This window comes from Mesocricetus auratus, unplaced genomic scaffold (assembly GCF_017639785.1).
Source record: "Mesocricetus auratus isolate SY011 unplaced genomic scaffold, BCM_Maur_2.0 Super-Scaffold_100007, whole genome shotgun sequence".
NCBI lineage: Eukaryota > Metazoa > Chordata > Mammalia > Rodentia > Cricetidae > Mesocricetus > Mesocricetus auratus.
The window spans coordinates 55,212,427-55,233,636 of record NW_024429191.1 but is presented as its reverse complement, the minus strand read 5'-3'; the positions used below and the strand labels follow the sequence as shown (position 1 = coordinate 55,233,636).

Below are 21,210 nucleotides of genomic sequence, written 5' to 3'. Positions count from 1 at the left end.
AGAGGGGCTATGGTAGGCACTGTCGAGGAACAACTTGCAGGAGTCACTTCTACCATGTGGACCCTGGAATTGAACTCAGGGCATCAGGCTTGGTTGCAGGCACCTTTGTTCACTGAGTCATCTTGCTGGCTGTAAAAGCATAATCTTTAAAGAAATAGAAGGAATGTTTTAAGGTTCATTTGACCACTTTAAGAAACATTACCTTGTTATTTTAAGACTGTTTTAAAGCACTGAGTAATGGATTTTTTTAAATTAAACTTCCCCTTAGTTCTGACACAACACCCCTATTAAATGGATCAAGTCAAGACAGAATGTTTGAGACAATGGCAATTGAAATTGAACAGCTTTTGGCAAGGGTAAGTGCTTTTGGGTAAACAACAAGTTTGCTATTTGTTAGATCTGGTTCTACATTATATTATTTACTGAAAACATCCATTCATTCAAGGTGTATTCCTTCAACCGCTTGAATTTTAGTGGCCACCATCCAAATTGTAACAGATGTTATTTGTGGGAAATGCTGATTGACTGAGTCTTACCTTGTTTGTTGTCAGCCCAGAGGACATATAGGCAGACAAGTTGTTTTTAGTGCTTTTTAAAATACTTTCTCCTTGTCTTCTTAGCTTACAGGGGTAAATGATAAAATGGCAGAATATACCAACAGTGCAGGGGTCCCCTCGTTGAATGCAGCACTGATGCACACGTTGCAGCGACATAGAGACATTCTACAGGTAATATGCTGGGTGTAATATGTTATTGAAGTAACATGGAAGAGGCAAACATTTTTATTACTGAGAAAAGTAATCCACTATTACAATTTTAAGAACTTTTAAAATTTATTTATTTATTTATTTAATGTGCATTTGTATTTTACCTGCATGTATGTCTGTGAGGGGTGCCAGATTCTTTGGAACTGGAGTCACAGACAATTGTGAGCTGCCCTGTGGGTGCTGGGGATTGAATCCAGGTCCTCTGGAAGAGCAGCCAGGACTCTTTTTTTTTTTTTTTCTTGGTTTTTTTTACGAGACAGGGTTTCTCTGTATTGTTTCGGAGGCTGTTGGTCCAGCCTGGCCTCGAACTCACAGAGATCCACCTGCCTCTGCCTCCCAAGTGCTGTGATTAAAGGCGTGCGCCACCACCACCCGGAGCAGGACTCTTAAGCTGCTGAGCCATCTCTCCAACCCATTTAGGAACTCTTTAAAAATTAGTACACACCTTTAAGTCCAAGCACTCAGGAGTCAGAGGCAGGTCAGTTTCAGTGAATTCAAGGCCAACCTGGTTTACATAATGAGTTCCAGGTCAGGTAGGACTTCAGAGTAAGACCATGTCTGAAGGTGGTGGTGGCAGAGGTAGTGGTAATAAAAGCCTGGAGAGATGGCTGGTTGATCACAGTGCTTGCTATGAAAACAAGAGGTCTGAATTCACATCCTTAGAACCCATATACAAGCCAGGGCCACATGTACCTGTAACACCAACATTATGAGAGATGGACACAGATGATTCAAAGAACTTGCTGGTCAGCTATCCTAGCCAAGATAGCAAACTTTAGATTCATTGAGAGACCCTGTCTCAAAAAGCAGATGGAGCGCAGTAGAAGAAGATATCTACTCATTTCTGGCCTCTGCATACATGTGTTTAGGAAACACACACATGCGTACACATACACACATACATGTTCACACACACAAAGAAAAATAGGAATCTTTTTGAAACTTTCCTTTTTTATATTTCATCCTCCTCTCTCAGCCTCCAAATACTGACTTTACAAGTGTGTGCCCATACGAAGCTCTTTGTTTTCTTTTCCTCCTCTTCCCTCTCTCCTTTCTTCCCTTCTTTCTTCCCTCCTTCCCTCCCTCCCTCCCTTCCTTTCTTCCTTCCTTTCTTTCTAATTAATTTTATTTTGAGACAGAATTTCCTTTACCACAAATTGGCCTTGAGTTTGTGATCCTTTTGTTCCATCTCTCAAGTACTGGGATTACAGGTACGCACTAGCCAAGCCTTTCTTTATTTATAGAATGGCAAGATGATACCAAAGTTCATTTAGAGTCATATAAGAATAATCAAGAATAAAGCTTAGTACAGTTCTGAAAGTGAAGATGAGTATTTAATTCTACCAGATGTTAAGACCTATTTAAAAACTAGGATACTTGATAGTTTGTTTCTAGGGGCCAGCCAAGTGGCTTCGTGGGTAAAGGCACTGGCTACAAAGCCTGACAACCTGAGTTCAATCCTTGGAGCGAACTAACCCCTGCAAACTGCCCTATACCTACACACGTGCACAGACATGCATACATACATTGTAAAAATCTTTTTTTTAAGATTTTATTTATTTATCACTTATACAGTATTCTGCTTGCATGTATGCTTGCACACCATAAGAGGGCACCAGATCCTATTGTAGATGGTTGTGAGCCACCATGTGGTTTCTGGGAATTGAACTCAGTACCTCTGGAAGATCAGTCAGTGCTCTTAACCTCTGAGCCATCTCTCCAGCACAAATTGTAAACATTCTTTAAAGATAGTTTTGTGTGCACATGTTTGTGTGCATGCATGTGTCTGTGCGTGTATATGCTTGTGTGCCAGAGTCAACCTCTGTTAAGTTAGTTGTTCTTTAGGTTTTTGAGGAGTGGTCTCACTAGGACCTGGGTCTTGTCAATTTAGCTAGGATGACTGGCTCCTCTCTTCTCTGCCTTCTCACTGCTGAGATTACAGGGGTACACTATCAACACCCAGCTTTTTACAGCCTAACTGGTATCAGATAGTACTTTACTGGTAGATATCTCTCTTCCCCCCCCCCCCACTCACACCACCAAAGATTTAAATGTAGAAAAAGCATAAGAAAGGAGAGGAAAGAAAAACCATCAAAGTCCTGAATAGAGCCTAGATGAAGTTTATAATTTCTGAGTAGTAAAGAGCTAAGGAAGATCTGATGTCAGAAAAATGACTCATTTGTTTACTATACACAGAAGTAATATAAATAAGAAAAACAAAAGGAACATGGACAGGAACTATAAACTTAATTGGAAATGAACTGAGGGTGTAGCTCAGTGGTGGAGCATGTGTTTTGCTTTTGTAAAGTCCTGGACTGGATCCCAATCCTGAGGATGGGGGCAAGGGTGTGATTAAAAATAAGCCATATACCTTATTAAGTATACCACTGAGTAGAAAAATCTCTCTCCTCTTTTACCCTAGGCTATTTGAAGTCATTTTGTCTTAGAATTATTTTGTTACAATTCTGTGTGATACGGTACTAGGTGGTAGGATGCTTAGCTTAGTGTTTTGAAATGTGTAACCTGATGACCATACTCTACTACTTTAGAAGAATAAAAGAACATTAATAGTTTGTGTTGAAACTGGATGTCGATTTATTTCAGGACTATACACATGAATTCCATAAAACCAAAGCAAACTTTATGGCAATACGGGAAAGGGAGAATCTGATGGGATCAGTACGAAAAGATATTGAGTAAGTTACCTTTCATGTTACTTTATAGAATGTTTGTGTGGATTTAGGCTCTATCTGTGGTTAATTGCAAATTGAGTAGCAATACCAGGATTTAGATTTTGGGGTTTTTGATTTCCATTCCCTTGCCCTTTGTGCCTTGTTACAGTACTGACTGAATCTGCTTTGCCATCTCCCAGTCTTCCCTTGAGCCCTTGCCAACCTTGATCGTAAGTCCAGCTTGAATGATCCCTTCCCGCTCATGCTATTTCCCCGTCGTTTGCTTCTCTCTTGCCCTGGAATTTATATATTCAGATAGCTATCAACACTCCTGAAATTCTGAAACATTTGCAAGTGGGCAGGAGTTTCCAGGCTTAATACAAAATCGAAGCCTTATATAAAACTAAGGACTTCCAGCATTTTACAGTGATCTTAGTCCATAAGATTTGCTCTTTTCTTCTGTACCTTCACATGATCCTTTTTGTAGGCATTGGTACAGTTCAGGAATTTTTTAAAATGTTCTTTAAGGCCAGTCATGGTGGCCTAACTTTTAATCTCAGCACTCAGGAGGCAAAGATAGGCACATCTCTGTAAGCTCAAAGACAGCCTGTTCTTTAGAGTGAATTCCAGGACAGCCAGGGCTATAGGGAGACCCTGCCTCAAAAAAAAAAAAAAAAAAAGAAAGAAAGAAAGAGGAGGAGGAGGAGGAAGTGACAAAGAAAGTGTTCTTGATTCTTATTCCTAATGGAAAGCAGGAAAATGATGTTGATAGAAGTAAATGTCACTTTTGCTGACTTTATTGTGCTGGCAATGAACATGGAATCCTAAAGTGTGCCGAGATTGAACAGTTGGGTTTCACTGTCCTCAGGCTTTGGCTGGCCAGTGGCTGACACTACTGTGAAAGTTAAAATGGTTTCAGTAGCTTTCTTGCCCCGTGTGCCATGTGTGTCTAAAGTTTTGCTTCTGTTGAAGAAAATGATGCAGAAGACAGTACACAAAAGAAAAATTAGATCCCTCATAAGAAGATTGGATTGGTTTGGTGAAAAACAGAAAACCCTAAATCTAAACTGGAGGAGCATTTGTGTTTTACATCTGTGATAGTAGTTTTCAAGGGAAATGAAATGCATTATATTCTGATTGTTTATTGGAAACTATAGTCTCTTCTGCTATTACTAGAGTTAGTCCCTTAACCTGATGGTGCTAAATGTTCTTACCTTTTCATGATGTTGTTCTAGGTCATATAAAAGTGGGTCTGGAGTTAACAACAGGAGAACTGAACTGTTTTTGAAAGAACATGACCACCTTCGAAAGTGAGTACTACCTGCTTTCTGTGCTTATAAAGACATTTTATTATAGTAAGGTCTTTGTGGGTGAGAATTTATCCCTGCTCCAAGTGGGTTAAGTGGAAATAGATGGCAGCTCATCAGCCATAATTAAAAGATGCCCTTTGAGGATTTTACTCTACTCTTTCCCTGTCTTCTCTCTGCCTGCCTACTGCTATGTGACTGTTATCCTTACTGCAAGTTATTAATGGGATCCGTAATAATAATGATAATTTATGCTTGAATTGTCTCTCACCACTTACTTATTGAAGAAGATTTATAGGTTAATAAGGCCAAATATCAAATGGAAAAAACAAAACAAAAAATTTGCTTCCCAAGATTTCAGCAGAAATGATTGGGTGGCATATACATGCATTTTAAATAAGTCCCCACATACTACTCCTGTGCCATCTGTTTTTCGCCATGATTTTTTTCTTGTTTGTATTTTGTAGTAGAACTTGAGGATCAGAATAGTTGTCTCTGAGCTCAGTTTGTCAGTCCTTGCATATCCATAATAGTCAATGTTAGGAATTAGTTTGCTATTTGGTACTGACTGTCATTAATTGGTTATGTCTGATAAGCTTGAGGTACTGTTGAAATTATTTCCCTGTAAAGGCCACCACTTTAAATACAAACTGTTAAAATCAAGACACAAGAGACTGGAGCAATAGCTCAGTAGTTAAGAACACTGGCTGCTCTTCCAAAGAACCTGGGCTCAATTCCCAGCATCTACATGGTGGCTCACAACTGTAACTCCAGTCCCAGGGAATCCAATGTCTTCTTCTGGCCTACATAGGCACCAGGTACACATGGAGGCAAAACACCCATGCACATAGAAAAGAAAAAAAAAATAGAGAGAGCAGGGTGTGGTGGTACATGTCTGCAATTCCAGCTACTTAGAAAAGTGAGTCAGAATGGTTGCTTTGTCCCAGCAGTTCAAGACCAGTCTGGGCAACAGAGTAAGAGTGTATCTCAGCACACATGTATAAATGCATGTACATGTACACACATAGTGATACCAAGTCTTGTATGTGGTATTGAGGATTGAAGTCATGCTAGGCAAGTGCTGTTGTACCTCTGAACCATCCACTTGACCAATTAAGATCCTTTTGTTTGTTTGTTTGTTTGAATATAGAGACCTGAGGCTGAGACTAATCCTTTCCCACTCTTCCACCCTATTCGTTAAGGCAGGGTCTCTCAAATCCACAGCTCACCAGTATGACTAGTCTTTCTGGCCACCTTGCTCTGGGGATCCTTTGTCTCTTCATTTGGAAGCTTGAGTTCCAGGTGGTCCACTGCACCTACCTGGCATTTTCCATGGATTCTGGTCATCTGAACTCTGGTGGTCATGTTTGCATGGCAATCACTTTAACCAGCGTACCATCTCTCCAGATCCTTTTATTATAAATTACTTTCTAAAGTTTATTTTGTTTGCAGCGTATGTGTCCCAGCATGCACATGAAGGTCAGAGAACAGGTTTTAGGAATTTCTTCTTTCCTTCCGCCATGTGTGCTATAGGGATCAAACTCAATCCTTAGCTTTGGCAGCATGCTGAGCCATCTTATGGGGCCCTAGTTCTTTTATTTGTTGCATATTATTGATTGGTACAGGGGCAGTCTCTTCTAGAGTATATATAGTTAAGGACCCTTATAGCCTTGGTAGTTGTTTCTGTGTTAGGTAAAAATCACCATGAAAGAATTTTGTATTGCATCCAGAACTATATCAATATACTCCTAGAGTATGAAGTAATTCAGAAGGTACTATATTCAAGAAATACAGAACAAAAATTAGATTATATTAGTGTTTCTGTATTTATTGCCTCAAAAAGGACAGTCAGCCGGGCATGGTTACACATGCTTAAGCATCCCCAGCCTTTAGGAGGCTGACAGGAAGCTCACTAGCTTAAAGACAGACTGATCTATGGCGTGAATTCCAGGCCAGCTTAGCCTGTGCAGTGGTTTTGATTCAAAATATTTTATATGTCTGAAAATTCTGTCATCTCTTACTCTCTGCATCTTAGCCAGTTTTGTGTCTGTTTTAATCATCACCTACTGCAAGCAGAAGCTTCTCTTTTGAGGACTGAGAGGTGCCTTAATCTATGGATGTAACGATACCATTAGGAATTGGTTATATTATCAGAATATTAGTAGTAAATTTTCTCCTATAGCCTCTGACCTATCTAGCCATAGGTACTTAGCCTCATAATGGTGTCAGGTATGGATTTCATCTGGTGGAGTGGGAGAAAGTTGGTTAGTCCCATGCCATTCATGACACTGTTGCACCAGTGGACATGTCTTGCTGGGCCAGATATTGTAGCTTGCAGGGTTCACAGCTGGATATGATTTATGTGTTGTTTCTCTTCCAGAAGAGAAGTCCTTCTGCATGCTGGGCAAGCATGCTATCATTTAGTACACCCCTAGCCCTATGACTCTGTGTGTGTGTGTGTGTGTGTGTGTGTGTGTGTACACATGCTAACTATATTTCCTGTTGTAATATATAAATGAGATCTATATGGGAGGTTGAAATGTGTGAATTATAAATTTGAGGCAAGACTGAACAACATATTGAGACTTTGTCCCCAAAAAGCAACAGGGCTGGAGAAATGGCCACCAAGAAAAGGTACTTCCACCAAGCCTGATGACCTGAAATCAGTTCTAAGACCTGCATGGTGGAGGAAAAGAATCAACTCATATAAGTTGACATCTGACCTCTGCTTGTATGCTTGTGACACGTGCATGTACATATGCACACAGAAGCAATTAAAATGTAAATTTTAAGTGTGTGAATATTTTACCAACATATATGTATGCATGCCTGGTACCCAAAGAGGCCAGAAGAAGGTGCTAGACCTGTGAAATTGTAGTGAAAGGTTGTAAGCCACCATGTTGGTGCTGGGAACTGAACTCAAGTCTCTGTAAGGGCATCAAGTGCTCTTAGCTGCTGAGTCCTTTCCATCCCTTATTATTTTTTAAACAATTTTTAAAGATTTATTTGTTTTATGTGTATGGTACTCTATCTGCATGTATACCTGCACTCCAGAAGAGGGCATCAGATCCCATAATAGATGACAGTGAGCCACCATGTTGTTGTTGGAGATTGAACTCAGGACCTCTGGGAAAGCTGACAGTGAGTGATCTTAACCTATAAGCTATCTCTCCAGCCCCTAATTTTTAAAAAAAAAAAGCTTGGAAATTCCACAAATACTGTTTCTCCTTAAAATGTTCTCACTAAGGTTAGTATTCATGTCTGATCTTACCCTTAGTGCAGTGTTCTGTCTGGTGGTGGTTTGGTTTAGTCAGTCCTTCTTACATTGACTTTAGATCTGTAAGGAAGAGAGCTGTCTCTTCCTATATTTTACTCTGTTCCTCTGCATGGACTCAGATGCAAGTAGGGTTTTGTCTGAGACTATAGTTACGTTGTTGCTAACATCATTGGGCCTCACTTGGGTTGGCATCTGTCATTTGACATCTGGTAGCTGAAAAATTTGTGGCTCCTGTTATATTTTCCTTTCCTCTGCTCAGCCACTTTATTAAGCGGCCTCAGTTTCTTTTATTAGTAAGTGTTATTCAGGAACTTAGATCTAGGCTTATGGAGTTTTGTTTTGGTTTTTGTTGTTGTTGTTGTTAGTATTGCCAGTGAGGTGTTTGTTTCCAGGCTCCTTCTTGCTGATATCATGAATGGGGTTCAGTTTTTTAATTAATCAATTAACTGTAACTATTGAGGGGAACAATGATAAATTACATTATTTTCTAATATTAAACCAGTATTGAATTCTAGAATCCTACTTGATCATGAAATTTCTTTTCTGTAACTGCTGGACTTATTTTAATGAATTTTGCATTATTATGAAATATAACCTAGTTTTCTATTCTGGAAATGTCTGTGTGTTTTTTATCACAAGTAATACTGTCCCTGTTAAGTGACGTGGGATATGTGCCCTTTGTATTTTCTAAAGGAGTTTGTACAGGCTTAATTATGTTTCCTCTTATATGTGTAGGATTTACCAGTGAGTCCACCCAGCTCAGTGAGTCCTTTGTGGTAAGGTTTTCCAGTTGTAAGTGGTATGGGTATTTGTAGATAACGGGAAAGAAGTCTTGACTGTCACTGGGCCAGTAGGTGGCTCACCATAATCAGCTCAACGTGAAGCATAAATCGTTCTTGTTGCCAGAGGAGTTGGAAAACTACCTGAAAGGATGTGGTATGCTCAGGGCTCCAGTGAAGCTGTTCACCAGCTGTTTGCATCCATTTAGGCTTTCTGTTTTCTGCTAGACCACAAACTGTAGACAGCCGTGGTATGCTTAAGCAGAAGCTCTTCACCTAATCCACTTACTGAAAGAAATTCTACTTTAATTCCCTTCTTCCCCCATTCCCTCAAATGAATTAGCTTTTCCTGGGTCTGCAGTGCCCTCTATGTGGGGTCATCTTGCCTAACTGTCTTAACTCCATGTTTCATCCCTACCCCTTTCTCCCTTTGCAGCGAGCTGCTTGTTACAGGGGCCTGTTTCCTTTCCCGGGTACCAAGCCCTTTCCCTGTCATCCTCGCTGTGCCTTTGCTTTGTTTTATCCACATGTTTTCCTACTCTTCCAGAGAACTTGCTTGTTGAAAAGTTAGGTTCTGTGCTTACCTGTCCCTCCTCACGGAGGCCATTCCTACTCGTTAACTCGGCTCACCCACCCTGTAAGGCTTAACAAAGCAAGCCTCTTTCTTGTTTCCCTCAAAGCGCTCAGGACAGTGTCTAGTGGTTTATTTTTTCTGTCTTTTCTCTGTTGGACCCTCCTTAATATAAATTTCATGAGGGAGAACTTATTCTATCATTAGCATGTTTGGTTCTCCAGCCCCTGTTGTACCGTTAACACTTAACATTTGTTGTGTGAATCAGTGGTTACAAGCAAAGCCATTGATTTTGTTTTCATAAACAAGAATATACGTTATACCCTAATGGAGAAGACTTATTTCACTCATTCAGTTATTCTCCAAATATTTATTGAATATTTAATATACACACAAATATGAAATTAATTTTAAGGACTATAGGAAATATTCATATAACCAGTATTCTTTTGTTTTGTAAAATGGATTCCTTGTTAAATCCTTTGGAAATTTTAAATTCTGGGGCTGGAGAGACAGCTTATGGTAAGAGCACTTGGTGTACAGCTGGGAAGACGGAGATTCAGATCCGAGCACCTCTCAGTAGATGTCCCACGTGTGCCTGGGACCCAGCACTGGAGCATGGAGACAGGATCACTGTGGCCTCCTGGCCACCAGCCTAGCTATACCTCAAAGGAATAGGGGAGAGAGGGACACCTGACACCCTCCTCTGGCTTCACATGTGCACTGACATCTGCACCTGCACACGTGCGTGCAATACCACACATACACACAGAGAAAAGTGAAAATTTAAATCTCTAGTTAGTTCGTCTCTGAGAAGCCTCCCTCTGTGCACCAGTGAAGAAACAAGACCCGGAGAAAATGTAGGTCGAGATCTCATAACTGTTTAATAGTATAGCTTTTACTGAACATACAGTTCCTAACGTTTGCTATTTGTCCCACACTGCCTTTCCTGTGAGTGTTTCTTTAAATTTTTATATTTGTTGTAACAAGGAACCATCGGGGCCTGCTTTTATAGAGAACTGGAAGAGCATTTACTCTGAAAGTGCATCACTTCGCTTCTCTCATTTTTTCACTTTTAAAGTGGAATGAGAGCTTGTGTTACATAAAGATGAATGCCACTAAAGTTAACTCATTTTATAGTTAAAAACATTTCAAAGAATTTAGTTCCAGTATTTTTTCAAATATAGAGCCATTGTACAAAGCATGTCATACTTAAATAAGATTGATTATAGTTGATATCTTGTTTGACCACTTAGCAGACATTTAGAATGTACACATTATCTATTTGTGTTACCTTGGGTCTGACCATGTCTATGAATGAGGAAAGAATTGTTTTATTGCCTTTTAGCTGTTGATTATTTTTCATATGACATTCGGTTATGTTTAGGGTTTTAATATTTTTAATTTTAAATTTTACCAGCCATGTCATTGGTATAGTCTAAAGTTTTTTGCAGAAATATTTTAGGCTGGCTCAGTTTGTTTTGAGACAGGGTCTTGTATATCCCAGGCTAGCCTTGAACTCATTGTGTAGTCAAAGACCTTGAACTAGTGATCATTCTGCCTATTACAGGTGTGTGTTTCCATGCCCAGCTTATATAGTACTGGGAATTGAACTCAGAACTTCATGCATGCTTGGCAAGCACTCTACTAACCTAACTAGATCACCAGTAGACCTTTTTTTTCTTTTCTTTTTGAGACAGGGTCTCACTGTGTAGTACTGACTGGTCTGGGATGCACAAAAATTTGAGCCCAGGTCCTCTGATTTGTTGCTTTTGTGCTGCTCTTCAAGGTGTTTCTGATGGCATAGACTGCACAGAGTTGCTAAGATAATGCGTGCTCAAGGCTTTGTCAGCCCTTTCTGCATATGAGAATATAGTACTTATGGAAGATTAACAGAAATAAAAATAAATAGTATGTCTGTACAGATGGTTCAGCCATTGAATGCTAGGCTCACAACCAAAAAGACAAGAAAAGTAAATACTGAAAGAGAAAGGGACTGCATTAACAACCCTTTTTATGTGTGTGTGTGGGGGGGGTTCCCATGCAAGTGCGTGTGCTTATGGGACTGGAGAGACGGCTTAGCAGTTTAGAGTGCATGTTGCTCTTACAGAGGACTGAAGTTTCATTTCCGTAATCCACATTAAGTAGATGACAACTGCCAGTAACACTACAGGAGAACCAATGCCTCTGGCTTTTACAGGACCTGCACTCAGGCACATACCTATGTACACATAATTAACATAATTTAAAAATATAATAAAAGTAAGTCTCTAAAGATGTTGCATTGTAGGTTTGTTTAATAAGTATCATAGAATTCAAGTTATATAATGGTCAGATATAATATCTGTGAGAGAAATTATTCAGAATCCTGGCATCTAAGGATTTGATCTTGAGTACTCATTAATTCATGTAGTTTTGTTGACAGACTTGAGTATTTTTGAATGCTATATGCTGTGGGGTTGCTGGCAGGGAAACCAGACTGGTATGGTTAATAGTCACAATTATCTATCTGGACAGCAAGTTTATGCATCAGCCTTGGTTCTAAGTTCATGCTTGCTGCTTGTTATTCACATGTAACTACAAGGAAACAGTTTATATACATGCATACATATTCTGTTTTTGTGTTTGCATGTGTGAAATGTTACTCCAAAGAGAAAGTGCCTTAGGTAGAGGGAAAACTTTTAGGAAGTATTATTTGATAAAAAATGTTTGTCATTGCTATGACCACACACACACACTAGACAGTTAAAACTTAAAGGGAGTAAAAGACTTAGTTTGGCTCTTGACTTTAGAGGTGTCAGTCCATGTGACAAGAAGGACATGATGATAATTAAGTAGTCCTCAGACATTAGTGTTCTGAAGTGAACACTGGGAAGTATGTTGAAGAAATTCTAAGGAATCCCTCAGAGGTCATTTGTGTAGTAGAGAATTGGAATTTCAGCTTATGCAAACAGGTGGCATTTGTTTCTTTATGAGTCATTCCATTCATGGGGTAGTTCAAGGTTCCCCATTACAGATTTGCCTTAAGCAGTCCACTTACCTGCAATATTGAAATAAATGGCAAAGCAGAATGACTTGGTTAGCCAAGGATGACCTTGAACTTGTGGTCCTCCTGCCCGCACTTCCCAAGAACTAGGGTTATAGGTTTGCCCCACAGTCAGTTCACAGTTGGGGCTATTACACACAGCTCATTTTCTTTTTTTTTTTTTTTTTTTTTCTTTTCTTGAGACAGAGTTTGTATTGTTTTGGAGGCTGTCCTGGAACTTGCTTTGTAGACCAGGCTGGCCTCAAACTCACAGAGATCCTCCTGCCTCTGCCTCCTGAGTGCTGGGATTAAAGGCATGCATCTGGCCAACACACAACCTTCTTAACAAAGGTCTTCGAATGGAGGAACTGTGTCATAATGAGGGATTATAAAATTATGATTATAAAAATGTGTGTTCTTCTGTGGAAAACTTACAAAGATTATAAGGATTATTCCAGTGCTAATCCTGATTGATATTTTGTTAATGCAAGAAGTGTCTGTTACTCATTTATTCATTCATTTATTAAGCATTTAATGAGTATCTCCTGTGTGCTAGGTACTGTACTAGACTCCAGGGAATCAAAGATGCATTAGACCCAGTCTCTACCTCTGGGAACTCATGCTGCTTAGAGAAGTAGTAAACAAATAAATGTGATATCCTCTGAGATAGTGAGAGTTTATGTGAAAACTTTTCTTTTTCTGTAGCACAATATCCAAAGTGCTTTAAATATTAGATTCCCAAATGAACTAATGTGAGGGCGTAATATTATAATGTAAAGAAGAATTTGGTTTGCCTGTATAGACAGGTGGGTCCAGGGAAGCTTCATAAGGGCACAGCTTTTGAGCTAGACTTTGAGATGTGTAAGTTGTTTATGTTAAGAGCTATGAGGGGTTGGAGAGATGGCTGCGTGACTTAGAGTTCCAGAGGATCTGATGCCCTTTGGTGGCCTCCATAGGCACCTGTATACACAAACACACACACACACACGTACACATACACTTTTAAGTTTTTGGAATTGTGAAAGGAGACCTTAACTAAAGAGCAGCTAAGAGCCATCAAAGTACCTTGATCTGAATCAACCTTACCTGTAGGTTCATGCCTTGTGCATGCCACTTTCTCTTGGATTGTTTCTGTGAGCTTTATGGTATGAAAAGTCCATGACATGGGTTCAGACAGCCACATGGTTGAACCTTAACCGTGATGTATGTTGTATTTCTGATTAGCTCTTAACTCCATATATAAGAAGATTCAAAAACCATTGCAGAGTGCTATTTTTTAAGTGTTGTGATTCATCTCAAGGCTCCCAGTCCTGTTCGTTCATTCATTTGTTTGTTGGAGACGAAGGTGTCTTGTATGCCAAGTTGGTCTTGAACTCTTTCCATAGCTGAGGATAATCTTCAACTTCTGATCCTCCTGCCTCTACTTTCCAAGTGTTGGAGTTATAGGCATATGCCACTGCACAGAGTTTATATAACCCTACCAGCTAAGCTTCATCCCCAGCCCTCCAATCCTTTTAAAACATTCATTAACAGAAAATGGAAACTCTGAAGCATTTCATTTATGTTATAGTCAACACACCTGTTGACTCTAAATTCTTTATTTTACCTACTAAGATGTTTGACCAAAATACTTTGAAGTAAGCTAGGTGGTGGCGGCACACACCTGTAGTCAATCTCAGGACTCAGGAGGCAGGTGGCAGGTGGATCTCTGAGTTTGAGACCAGCCTGATCTTTGTGGTGAGTTCCAGGATATCTGGCTTTTACTTTTTAAATTTTTAATTGTAGGACTTATGTAAGGTATTTAGGCATTCTTATGGAACTCACCTTATTGAACTTTGTATCACTGTTAAATTGAAACCTCTGTGTTCTGTTTTATAGAGTGAACAGAATAATTCTTTTGGAAGGAAGTGGCTGGGGAAATCAATTATTTATTTTTGTGCTACTCCATGCCTTATACTTGCCAAAATAAATGTCGAATCCTGGAAATTTGTTTCTGTGCTTTCTGATGTTAAGCTTAGTAAAGCCCGATTACTAAGTCCCAAGCTTATCTCTCTGTATGTTCCTCCTAGAATGACTATTTCTTACATGGTGTGAGGTGTTGGAGGCATATTTGTTTTTTGATCACATTCTTGGATTCTGAAGTTTCAGGAGCTAAGCTTTGGTTTAGTTTTGTTTTTTTCCCAAATAGGCAGGAACTTTGAGGTTTGAGTACTACTACTTAGAGACACCAGACTGCATTTATCATCTTGTCTCAAAAAGTTGGTTGTAATTCTTACTTTTGAATAGAGAGTAGTGACAGCTTTATCTGGATTGAAGAACTTTCACTTCTTGATGCTGTCATTAAAACCTGCCAGACTTCAATAATAAGGAATGTCACAAAAAAACCAAAAGGGTTAATTGACAAAAGCAAAATGTAAATTACTTCACATGTGACTGAATTAATTTCTAAGTTCAGGATTTTCTCTAGATGTGCTAAAAAAAATCTTAATTATTCTATGTACAGAAAAGGCTATAAAGTTTATACACATAGGAAAAAATTAAATATTTTGAAGTGTAAGTTTAATTATTTCCAAAATTTGAAATTTCTTTCTTTTTTTCAGCTCTGATCGTCTGATAGAAGAAACAATAAGGTAGGAATAGTTTTTCTTTTACTTCATTGTTCTTTGCACACTTAATGAACAAATCATGCCAACCCTGTTGACTAGAGTGAAGGTCTAGTCATGCTCCTTAGAGATGGGGCTTTCACTAGATGGAAATGCATGTCTGCTGTGGCCTTCCTTTATAAGGGACATTTAATCTTCTTAGTAACTGGTTCATGAGTTAGACATGGATCAATAGATACTGCCAAAATGAAAAGAAATTAAGGACTTTGCCTGTGGTAATATCGAGAACTCACTGCTCTGAGACAGTGAGATGGCTCAGAGGATTTAGGAGCCCGCCACCAAATGTGACGACCGGACCCTTGGGGTCTTCATGGTAGAAAAAAGGTACCAACTCCTGACAGTTATCCTCTGACCTCTGCATGCACATGTACACACAAGGTAAATCACATTTTTTAGATAGGTAATTATGCTTAGTTCATAATACTGATACAAAATCTGAAGTTCCAGTAAGCATATGAATGATTTATCATTTTAAAGCATTATATATTATATGAAGCTTATGTTTTATCTCTAAGTATTTGACACTTGAAATAATAGCCTGCATTTCACTCAGCTCAACTACAGATGATGGGATGAGATGGGAAAGTATGTCTAGATAGACTTTATGTGGTACTAGAAATCATGCATATTCAACAAGGTAATAACTTAAAGTCATATCCATTCTCCAAGGAATACAAAGTGCTTTGTGGAAATTATTTTTTAATGTCTATCCACTTGTGAGTCAGAGTGCACATGAGATAATGGTAGTCCCCCTCTAAGAAACAGGCCTATATGTTTCAGAGTGTCCTCATTACTCATCCTGGGTTTGAATTCTGTTACTTTGTGTAAGACCATAAAGCTATTTTAAAGGAGAGTGCTTTGTTCAAGGCCCTTGTTGTCATTTCAAGCAGAATTTGGTCAATTTCCATTTCTTCTGTTGGTTTCCTTTCTTCTCAAGACTTTCAAAGTGGCACATGCGCATAATCCCAGCATCTGGGAAGCTGAGGCCTCAGCTCCTAAATGATGGTCTGGATCCCAGGATCTTCATGACACTGCCTGACCTTCATCACTGCTGTGTATAGGACCACCAGTGTAGAGTTCGTGCACTTTAGAGACAGAATGTGCTCATAGCCTTCCTTGGCCAGAGCCCCACAGCTAGGTTTTTGGGTCTTGTTGGCAGTCTTGTAAAGGATAGTCCCATTCTTCTGCTTCCTTCTGCTATCGCCTTGTTTGCCTGTCTCTCATTTCCTTTCCTGGCTTCAGTGACCATCTCCTGACCAGCTCTTTGGACAACTACTCCTTGCTTTTTCCAAACATCCTGTGCCAAACTGAGCTCATCCTATGCCTTTCTGACTTTGTTCTTTGAGGTCACTGGCTTTGTGGGGTGTTTTTGATATTTTTGTTGCCCCCCCCCAAGTATTGAGTATTGATTAATTTATTGTCCCTCTAGCACCTCCCTTCACCTTGTAGTTTGTTCTGAAGCTTTGCCCATGAAGTTAAGCTTACCAGCAAGGATGGTCCCGTGGATTTTCCCCTTCAGGAGCCGAACATTACACTAATAGCCCATAAGTCTCTCTGCAAGTACAGGAGCCAAGGGGAATTGAGTCCATTACTGCAACCTCAGGACACAGAGTTCACAGGTTCCTATTGTCAGGCTCCCTGTGTTTCTTTGGGTCACTTTCTTGAGAAGGTATATGTAGCCCCTCCAGCCGGCTGTCTTCCTTAGAGCCCACAAGGGAACCAAGGCTTCAGATGGTCCTTCCCCAGCTCAAGTGTCTTTGGTCTGATGTCACTCTGTGGAGGAAAAACGGGTCAAGGGTAAATCAGGAAAGTTTATCTAGCCACCATTTCTCTCCAATTTCTGTGACTCTTTAAAATAAATTTTAGGGTGTATTTTATTTGACTTTAAATATGTACAATGATTCTTGATCATATCTACCAAAAACTCCCCCCTTTCAATTTTTTTGTTAATATCTAAAGCATTCTCCTATGTGTTACATATCAAGGTAACCCTCTAGGAGTCTAGTATCTATGGCAATCAGACTTGAAAATACATGATCATGGAAGTGATAACAAAAAGATTATTATCTCACATTCTCAACAGGATGTCAGAGTGGTCCCAAGAAGAGGCTGCATTCTATGAAAAGGCAATTTTTCCCCTTTCACAGTTATGTTTAGTGAATCCCTGGATCTGCCTACTGATGCCCTAGAATTTTGAAACCTCTTTTGCTTTTATGTTGAGAGCTGGTTGAATGCGGATACATGCTTGGGCTCTGTTTTTATGGTTGTGATTCTTTGCTTTCCTCATAAAGTTTTTTCTGATTAAAAGTATTTTAGTAGTTGGTCCTTTTTAAAGCCACTAGAAGCATCTTTGTAATGTATGAGTTGTCTCTTAATGTCTCATTTCATTAGTTACTTTGAAGAAAATATAAGATGACTCATAACAAAAAGACTTCATTGGATAATGGTGGGTTAAGTCAGAAAAAGACAACGGCAAGGTAGCTGGGCACTGATTTGTACCCATTTCTTGCCTGGTCATTCCGGGATTGGTTGCTCACTGTACTTCTAGTGATGAATTGAGCAAGGTAATTCTCCAGTGCCAACTCATTGTCTCTTTCCCCCACTTGAAGCATCGCTATGGCAACAAAAGAAAATATGACTTCACAGAGAGGAATGCTCAAGTCAATTCACAGCAAAATGAACACTTTGGCCAGTATCCTTTTTGAAATCTGTTGATGGGATGAAGGAGTTTTTTGTTGTTGTTGTTGTTGTTATTTTGGTGGGGTTTTTTTTTTCTATTTTCTGGGGGTAGGGATGCAGGTCCACCAGTATTGGTAGCTGTAGAATCCCTTAGCAGTTACATCATATGAGGACTTCCTACTTTGTGGTAAACTTACTTTTAGTACCATTTCTAGGAGACAGCATTCCAGAGATTTAACACTCAAGATTTAGATTAGTAAAATTATTCACAATTTTTTTGTCTTTAAAAGCTCTGGGTTCAAGTTAGTACCCCCTGTATGTGTTGTTCTCAACCACCCCAACACTGTGGGTTTTTTTGTTTGTTTGTTTGTTTTTTGTCTTTCAAGACAGGGTTTCTCTGTGTAGCTTTGGGACCTATCCTGGCACTCTCTCTGTAGCCCAGGCTGGCCTTGAACTCACAGAGATCCACCTGCCTCTGCCTCCCGAGTGCTGGGCCAACACTGTGTTTTCTAACTTGCCACTTTGGAGGACAAATCAGTCACAAGTACCTTGAAGGGAGGGGACCCTGTGGGTGTGTAGAAGTTCTGGTAGAATGTGGTGACTGCACAAGCCCAAGTTCAGAGCAGAGTTTCTGCTTTTTAATTTTTAAACTTTTAGCTTTCCAACTCAAAATAGGATTGCTTCAAAGAAGGGGGTGGGAGGATTCTGGGGTGGATGTAAAGAAGGACCTAAGATTTTCAAAAGTTGAGTATCATCTGGTCCCAGCTTGCCTGTTTTCTGCGTACAGAGTCCTTACGCATGCATGATGTAACCATGCAACAGAGGGCCCGCTGAGCTGTCTAACTATCTGTCTGAAGGCTGTTTGTGTACCCTGCCAGTTATTGGGGCAGGGTCAGCATAATGCCAGGTTATCAGTACTTTTATCCTGATGATCTATTGGCCCCCCAAAAGGATATTGCTTAGCATTTTCCAGTCCTTTATCAATTTTCTTATTAATCTAGTACAAAAACCGCAATCCCAAATCACTCAGTTCATACAGTGCTGTACAGTCTGCACAGTACTATTCTACTCATATCTCATTTTGTCGTTCCCCTTAAAGGGAAAAAACAGAAACTTATTTACTTTGCAGATAAAGAACTAGGCTCAGAAAAGTGGCCTGGCCTAGTTCCACTGCTAGTGTGTGTGTGTGTGTGTGTGTGTGTGTATGGCAAATTGAAGGTTTGTATTTTTTTGTTTGTTTGTTTTTTGTTTTTTCGAGAAAAGGTTTCTTTGTATTGTTTTGGAGGCTGTCCTGGAACTTGCTCTATAGACAGGCTGGCCTCCAGAGTCCTGGGATTAAAGGTGTGTGCCACCAACGCCCAGCTGAAGGTTTGTATTTTAAATTCCCATGATTTTTCTTTCTTTGTGTGTATCTAGTTTGAGACAGGATTTCTAGTATGAAGCTGTGTGTCTCAGGCTAGTTGGTCCCTAAGCTTCTAGGGAGTCACCTGTCTCTATCTCCCATCTCCCCACAGGAGCACCAGGATAACAGATGCTTGCACTATGCATTGACATTTTATGTGAGTGCTGGGTATTCAGACTCAGTTCCTCATGCTTGTACAGCAAGCACTGTTGTCCACTGAGTCATCCTCCCCCAGTGCATTTCTCATTCATTTCTGTGAAATCATATCATATCATACTGCCTCTCTGTCACCCAGTGTAAGTTTGAATCTCAAGAACTCACATAAATGGTCAATGCATGGTGAGTCATTTCTGGGGTGATGCAACACACTCATCTACTTACCCCATAGATGGAGACCACTATAAACCAAATTACAGATACCACCAGAGTCCAACTTGGTAAACCAATGAGCTTTATTGTTGTTATTTACAGAAATAGGAATGCAGGGTTACTTACAGGAACAGGAATAACTCATAGATATCTCATCATCAGGCCCACCCCAGCATGAATGACAGCTCACAAAAGCTAGGAAACTTGGAGCACACTGTACAACCTGCAGGCAGCTCAACAGGTTGGAAAGTGCCCTTTCCAAGTGGCTTTGGTCTAAACCTCTTGTAAGTAGCTGATCTGATTTTTTTGTTGTTGTTGTTGTTGTTTTTGTTTTTACGAGACTGGGTTTCTCTGTATTGTTTCGGAGGCTATCGGTCCAGCCCGGCCTCGAACTCACAGAGATCCGTCTGCCTCTGCCTCCCGAGTGCTGGGATTAAAGGCGTGCGCCACCACCGCCCGGCGCTGATCTGATTTTAAGAGTCTTCTTTGTTTGCTAGTTCTGCTTATTTTGGCAAATGTCAGTGAGTTTCCGGGACTTCCTGAAGCTTTCTTGAGTTGTTTACCCCCTGGCTTAAGGAGTTTTCCTGCATGATGGAATGTTTCAATCGCACAGGACGCTGTTATATAACTCCCAGGCTAGTCCGAACTCCTAGACTCCGGTACTAAGGTGATACTTAGGTCTCAGCCCCATTGAAGAGACATACTGTGTTTCCTATAAACTATAAGCTTAGTCACCAGCAAGAGCAGAGACAACTTAATGTAAAATGTTTATATTTTGTGTAACCATTGAAAATAAAATAGAAACTAGGTGTGGAAGCACAATTCCTTTTTAATCCCAGTATTTGGGAGGAAGAGGCCTGCAGGTCTCTTGAGTTCAAGGCAAACCTGGTCTACAAAGCAAGTTCCAGGCCAGCCAGGGCTACAACAGTGAGACCATCTCTCAGAAATTTAAATAAAATAAAAAACTGAAGTGGTGGCTGCATAGTTGGGTTATTTTACATTCTAGTTGAAACTGAGTTGTTCGTTCAGATTTATTACCACTGTGCTTTGTGCCTTCTGTCTGAATATATGTGTCCTCCAAGCCCCAAGTTGTACTAAAGAAGCAGTATCCAACCCCATCGTATTGCCCACTACAGATAAAACTCTCATCATTCCAGAAGTGTGTGCTCAGTGGTAAAGTGCCTTCCATACAAACGTGAGGACCTGGGTTTGATTGTATCAGTGTGACCAGCAGGAGGCTGTCATTTCCCAGCGTCTCCTCCTCTCCCATCACAGATCTCCTTTTTTCTCTGTGTTAGCCTGCCTCTGTCCTTATGACTACAGATGGCTATGGCACAACTTGAAGGCCATAGGAAAAGAACAAATTTTCTAACAGCCTAAACCAGTGCCCATTCCTAGCTAAGCCACTGGCCAAGGAGAGAACTGTTTTACCTCCTAAGTATAGCTGCCTCTGCCTGCAGAGCTTGGGTTCAGCCTCACCCCTGAATTGGGTTATTAGAAATGAGAGGAATAGTCCTCAGAGATTTAAAAAAAAAAAAAAAGTAGCCATTACAGTCAAGGTTTTCTGATGCCACAATTTTATGTTATTTTATTTTTTTAATCTCTTTCTGTGTGTGTGTGTGTATGTGTATGTGTGTGTGTATACTCTCACAGAGGCCAAAAGAAGGGTTAGCGGAGTTACAGGTTACTGTAAGCTGCC

The 21,210-nt window shown here is 40.0% G+C and overlaps 1 protein-coding gene across 6 annotated transcripts in view; it reads left to right on the top strand.

The window, feature by feature from the left end:
* Gosr1 (golgi SNAP receptor complex member 1) overlaps window positions 1–21,210 on the top strand; it is a 42,657-nt gene that overhangs the window by 7,317 nt on the left and 14,130 nt on the right. For 5 of the 6 annotated variants that reach the window (XR_005878320.1, XR_005878319.1, XR_005878318.1 and 2 more), the window contains exons 3-8: window positions 269–356; window positions 621–728; window positions 3,372–3,463; window positions 4,675–4,749; window positions 14,999–15,028; window positions 17,671–17,753. Coding sequence is in view for 3 of the 6 variants with exons in the window: in XM_005067375.4 (XP_005067432.1) it covers window positions 269–356; window positions 621–728; window positions 3,372–3,463; window positions 4,675–4,749; window positions 14,999–15,028; window positions 17,671–17,753 (476 nt within the window). In the remaining 3 variants the exon portion in view is untranslated. Of the gene's footprint in view, window positions 1–268; window positions 357–620; window positions 729–3,371; window positions 3,464–4,674; window positions 4,750–14,998; window positions 15,029–17,144; window positions 17,372–17,670; window positions 17,754–21,210 lie in introns of those variants that run through there. The other variant, XM_021225644.2, reaches the window with a different exon arrangement.